This window comes from Symphalangus syndactylus, chromosome 13 (assembly GCF_028878055.3).
Source record: "Symphalangus syndactylus isolate Jambi chromosome 13, NHGRI_mSymSyn1-v2.1_pri, whole genome shotgun sequence".
Taxonomy (NCBI): domain Eukaryota; kingdom Metazoa; phylum Chordata; class Mammalia; order Primates; family Hylobatidae; genus Symphalangus; species Symphalangus syndactylus.
In genome coordinates this window covers 36,817,487-36,823,486 of record NC_072435.2, presented here as the reverse complement: position 1 = coordinate 36,823,486, position 6,000 = coordinate 36,817,487, and the positions used below count along the sequence as shown (strand labels likewise).

Here is a 6,000-nt window from a genome sequence, read left to right as displayed (position 1 = left end):
GCGTGTGGTGGCTCACGCCTGTAATCCCAGCACTTTGGGAGGCCAAGGCAGGCCGATCACGAGGTCAGGAGATTGAGACCATCCTGGCTAACATGGTGAAACCCTGTCTCTACTAAAAATACAAAAAAAATTAGCCGGGGGTAGTGGGTAGTGGCAGGCACCTGTAGTCCCAGCTACTCAGGAGCTGAGGCAGGAGAATGGTGTGAACCTGGGAGGCTTACAGTGAGCTGAGATCGCGCCACTGCACTTCAGCCTGGGCGATAGAGCGAGACTCCATCTCAAAAAAAAAAAAAAAAAAAAAAATCCAGGAAAATATATGAGTATATGATGTGTGTATTATTAGGTTTCTCCCGAGAAAGCTAATAGGAGGTAGGTAGATGAGAGGGGATTTATCAGGCTAACTGGCTCGTGATCATGGAGGCTGAGATGTCCTACCACACACACTGACTGCAGACCCTGAAAAGCCATTAGCTCCAGTAGCTGGAGACCCTGAAAAGCCAGTAGTGAGGCTCAGTCTGAATCCTAAAGCTTCAGAGCCAGGGACACCAATGGTGTAATTCCCAGTCCAAGGCCGAAGGCCTGCGAACCAGGGATCACTGGTATAAGTCTTGGAGTGTCAACACAGGAGAGTGTCCCAGTTCTGAGGAGGAAAATCCTTTCTCTCCTTTTTCTGTTCTATGGGAGCCCCAGCAGATTGGATGGCGCTCACCCAGAAGTAATGCTTTATCAGACGTGTTGCTCTGTCGCTCAGGCTGGAGCACAGTAGTGTGATCTCAGCTCACTGCACCCGCCGCCCCCTGGGCTAAAGTGACCCTCTCACTTCATCCTCCTGAGTGGCTGGGACAACATGCGTGTGACCACCACACCCGGCTAATTTTCATATTTTTTGTTGAGACAAGCTTTCCACATGTTGCCCAGGCTGGTCTCAAATTCAAGCTCAAGCAATCTGCCCACCTCAGCCTCCCAAAGTGCTGATTGCAGGCACGAGCCATGGAGCCCAGCCACTGTTGTTTTTTGTTCTTTGTCTTATTTTTACCACATCACAGCTCACATCTGAGTATTTTCTAATCCAGCCAAGTTCACACCTAAAATTAACTATCACAGCACAGTGTGGTTGGGGGCAGGGAATATACCCAGATAAAGGAACTTGGCAGAGAGTGAAGCCAACCCAGAAGAAAGTGGAGCCAAAGAATGAAGCCAGAAAACACTATGGTGGTTCCTCAAAAAATTAAACATAAACCAGGCACAGTGGCGAGTGCCTGTCATCCCAGCTACTCGGGAGGCTGAGGCGGGATCATCCCTTCAGTCCAGGAGTTCAAGGCCAGCCTAGGTAACGTAGTGAGACCCAGTCGCTTAAGAAATAAGAAAGAGATGGAGATGGCAAATTTTATGCTGTATGTATTGTACCACAATTCTTTTTCTTTTTTTTTTTTTCTTTTTTTTTTTTTTTTTTTTTTGAGACGGAGTCTTGCTCTGTCTCCCAGGCGGGAGTGCAATGGCGCGATCTCGGCTCACTGCAAGCTCCGCCTCCCGGGTTCATGCCATTCTCCTGCCTCAGCCTCCCGAGTAGCTGGGACTACAGGCGCCTGCCAACACGTCCGGCTAATTTTTTGTATTTTTAGTAGAGATGGGGTTTCACTGTGTTAGCCAGGATGGTCTCGATCTCCTGACCTCGTGATCCGCCCACCTCGGCCTCCCAAAGTGCTGGGATTACAGGCTTGAGCCACCGCGCCCGGCCTTCTTTTTTTTTTTTTTCTGAGACAGAGTTTTGCTCTGTTGGCCAGGCTGGAGTGCAATGGTGTCATCTCGGTTCACCACAACCTCTGCCTCCTGGGTTCAAGCGATTTTCCTGCCTCAGCCTCCCAAGTAGCTGGGATTACAGGCATGTGCCACCATGCCTGGCTAATTTTTGTATTTTTAGTAGCAGCAGGTTTTCACCATGTTGGCCAGGCTGGTCTTGAACTCCTGACCTCGTGATTCACCCACCTCAGCCTCCCAAAGTGCTGGGATTACAGACGTGAGCCACTGCACCCGGCCGCCAGGAGCTATTTTTTAGGTGGGCATGGTAACAGGAGCTGGGGCTGAATAAAATGCCAGATTCAAAGGATCCAGGGGAACAAAGGCATTGAGGAAGGGGTTAGTGCCAGCATAGGGTAGAACTTGAGGGCTCTGGAGCCAAGACCTGGGTTCAAATGCCTTCTTGGAAACAAACAAACAAAAATGCTGGCCGGGCTTGGTGGCTCATGCCTGTAATCCCAGCACTTTGGGAGGCCGAGACAGGTGGATCACATGAGGTCAGGAGTTTGAGACCAGGCTAGCCAACATGGTGAAACCCCGTGTCTACTAAAACTACAAAAATTAGCTGGATGTGGTGGTGCGCGCCTGTAATCCCAGCTACTCGGGAGGCTGAGGCACGAGAATCACTTGAATCCGGGAGGTTTAGTGAGCTGAGACTGTGCCACTGCATTCCAGCCTGGGCCACAAAGGGAGACTCTGTCTCAAAAACAAACAAACAAACAAACAGGCAAACAAAAAAACCAGCATGGGCAATATGGTAAAACTCAATCTCTACAAAAAATACAAAAATTAGTCAGGTGTGGTGGTGTATACCTGTAGTCCCAGCTACTCAGGAGGCTAAGGTGGGAGGATCACCTGAGGCTGTGGTGAGCCATGATTGCACCACTGCACTTCAGCTTCGGACACAGAGTGAGACCCTGTCTCAAAAAAAAAAAAAAAAAAAGGCTGGGCGAGGTGGCTCACGCCTGTAATCCCAGCACTTTGGGAGACCGAGGCGAGTGGATCACCTGAAGCGAGGAATTCGAGACCAGCCTGCCCAACACGGCGAAACCCGGGAAGAATCGCTGGAACCCGGGAGGCGGAGGTTGCAGTGAGCCAAGATTGCACCACTGCACTCCACCCTGGGTGACAGGGCCAGACTGTCTGAAAAAAAAAAAAAAAAATAGTGGATATTGAAGAAAAATTCCCTGAGAGGGGAAGGTGGAAAGACAGTTGAAATCTTGGGGCGGATTGCCTGGAGGTGACTGACAGTGGCAGCTGGCACGAGGGGGCAGCAGTGAGCTTCCAGGCAGCAGGGCCCACCCCAAGGGCAGCCAGTCCCTTCGTAGATCCAAAGTAGCTGGGGAGCATAGTGACTGCAGGACCTCAGGTGCCTGGGCCCTGAGAGAGGGGAGGCCTGGGGGCATGTGTCCAGGATGGGTGATGGGGGCGGGTAGACAGGCTGCCTCTGCCTTCTGGAGTCCAGGGATTAGAGCCTAATCAGGGGAAATCTGAGCTGCCTGAAGGCTGGAATTCAGGCAGAGCCAGCGCCAGTGGGTTTCCTGCCCACCTCCCCTCCTTCCCTTTGAGAGAATCGCCCTAGTTCAGAGACTCCTAGGGCCTTGGAAGCTGGGGTTCCCCCTACCAGCCGCCACTGGCTCACTGCCCCCCACAAACACACCAGGCCTGGACCTGTACAATAGGCACTTTATTAGTGGTTGGAATGCAGTTACACGCAGGGGTGTGCAGACGCAATGGGGGCAGGGCTGGCGCAGGCACAGGAAATGGGAGACGCCCCCCTTTCCCCTGGGGCCGGGGGTTCTCCCTCTCCAGGATCCTGGGACAGTGCTGATGAGCAGAGACGTGAAGTCTGAGGGGGCCTTGGAATATGGCAAAGGGGCAACTGGGAAGCCAGGTCCCCTGAGTTTGACAAGTTTGGCAAAAGGATCAAGTAAGGTGTGTGGGCAGAGGGGCCCGGTTTGCCCAGGGCATCTGCCCTCCACCTCTCCCCCTGAAATCATCCCTTGGGTGGGTTTAGTCTCTTTCCTCTCTTACAAAGAGAGCTGTGTCAATAACTGGCAGAGGAAGTCGGGAAATTCAGCCTAACTCCCTCCAGCCCAGCAGGTTTCCATTAAACAGCTATTAGCGATCTCCTCTCCAGCCCGCTCTCCACTGCTAACCCCCGCAAAACTCTCCCTCCCTCTCCCTCCTTCCCAGCCAGGAGACACCCCAACCTGGGCACACACACTCCCACCCCAGTCACTCCCAGCTAGGAGGGAGCAAAAGGAAGGCACTCCTTGGCGGCCCCATCTCAGCTGTTGAGACAGATGGAAAAAAAGCTAATAGACCCTTTAATGCATGTCCAGGTTAAAAAATAATAATAATAAAGAAATGCTTCTGGTGGCCCTTGAGCCAACTGTTCAGGTGTGGAGAAGGGGTTCAGTCCTGGCCGGAGCAGGCAGGAATAAACGTGGGTGTTCACTGCGGCCAGCAGCTCCCTCAGACACAAACACCGTCTTTCCTGTGGTCTGGCCTGTTGTCGTGTAAGCAGGGGACAGGAAGCATGAGGGAGCTTGCGGAGGTCAGGCCACGTGCCATCCCAGACATCAAGAGGCCCCAATGGGTTTTTACTTGTTTTTCGCAGTCTTGAGAGGCAGCCATGAAAACTCCAAGCGCCCCTTGGCATAAGAAGGAGATGCCCCAGACTCTCCACGTCCAGAAACTGGTGGGATCTGGCTCATGGGGAGGGGCAGAGCGGCAGTGATAGGACTTCAGGTGAGCCCAAGGGGCTGGGGGTACAGACCCAGCTACTGAGCACCCTGCAGCGTGAGGCTCCTTGAGAGGTGGGGAGCGCGGGGCCTTCAGGACTCCGCTGCCTTCTTGTTGGTCTTGTTCAAGAGTTTCTTGAGGGTGGAAGACATGAAGTAAGGCCTCTCGGCCGAGCCGTCATTCCTCTCCAGGTCCTCCACTGTGGAGAGAGGTCCCAGAGCAGGAGGCATGAGGGGAGCCCACGGGCAGGGGCCTCAAGGACAGGGTGGGTGGACGAGGGTCACAGAGAAGCCTCAGAGGGTTAGAAAGCAGACACACTGGGACCAGAGAGGGGCAGACTGTAGTGGGCTCCGAGCGACACACAGGATCCCCACACTCCCAGGCCAGGAAGCCCCCCCGCTTCATGCACCCCCAATCTACATGGAGGAAACCTGGCCCCCACGCCAGCCTCCCTCACTCTCTACTCCTCGGCTTCCGCCCGCTTCCCCTCCTCCGCACTCCCCTTCAACAGGATGTCTCTCAGCTCGGGCGACATGAAGTAGGGTCGCTCCTGAGAGCCGTCATTCCTTTCCAGGTCCTCACCTGGGCTCCCCCCGGGAACCGGCAGGGGGAAATGGGGTGGTCGGGAAGGGAGGGAAAGAGGGAGGCAGGGAAGAACAGGGAAGCCAGCAGGCATGGAGGAGAGGAAGAGAGAAGAAAAAAAAACAAAAAAAAAACAGATGGAGAGACCAGAGTTAGTGGCAGCCACAGATCCCCCCCCAATCAAAGCCAGAAACTGCGAAGCGCGGGCGGGCTCCAGGGCAGCGTCCAGGCTGCAGCCTGGGCCAGTGGACAGGAGGTCGGAGCTGCTTCTAAGCGCAAAAGGAAACCAGGAAGACAGGCTGGGGACCCAGGACGAGGGACAGCCAAGCCCTGGGGAAGCTGGGGGCAGGGGAGCGTGTTGCCCCATTGGAGGGTGAGGTGATGCCCAGTGAGAAGAAGGGATTCGGGGCCCAGCAAGGTTTGGGGTGAGGGGTCACTCACAGAAGCAGAGGAACAGCGTGTCCACACACATGCCATAGACGCTGAAGAAACCATGTGCAATCAAGTAGGAGCCAACGATCACCGTCTGGGCAAGGAGGAACAAGCTGTCCCTGCTCTGCGTCCTTCCCAGAGCAGCCCCCACCCACTGAGTCCATCCTATGCTGGGACCACGTCCTTCCCCTGCTGAGAAACCCTCTTTGGATTAGTGACATCCCAACCCCTCTCCCCCGCTGGCAGGGCCCCACCATCCACACAAAGCTCTCTTTCTCTCTCCCTCATTTTTTTTTTTTTTTGAGATGGAATCTCACTGTCGCCCAGACTGGAGTGCCATGGCGCGATCTCGGCTCACTACAACCTCTGCCTCCTGGGTTCAAGAAATTCTGCCTCAGCCTCCGGAGGAGCTGGGACTACAGGCAAGCGCCACCACGCCTA

General features: G+C 54.4%; 1 protein-coding gene across 4 annotated transcripts in view; it reads right to left on the bottom strand.

The window, feature by feature from the left end:
- Window positions 1–3,465: 3,465 nt before the first annotated feature.
- Window positions 3,466–6,000, bottom strand: part of SLC44A2 (solute carrier family 44 member 2 (CTL2 blood group)) — a 46,375-nt gene continuing 43,840 nt past the window's right edge. For 2 of the 4 annotated variants that reach the window (XM_055238529.2, XM_055238528.2), the window contains exons 21-22: window positions 5,569–5,653; window positions 3,466–4,744 (exon numbers count right to left, since the gene is read on the bottom strand). In XM_055238529.2, coding sequence (XP_055094504.1) covers window positions 4,638–4,744; window positions 5,569–5,653 — 192 coding nt within the window. In that variant the 3' untranslated portion in view covers window positions 3,466–4,637. Of the gene's footprint in view, window positions 5,128–5,568; window positions 5,654–6,000 lie in introns of all 4 variants that reach the window. The other 2 variants (XM_055238525.2, XM_055238527.2) reach the window with 2 other exon arrangements.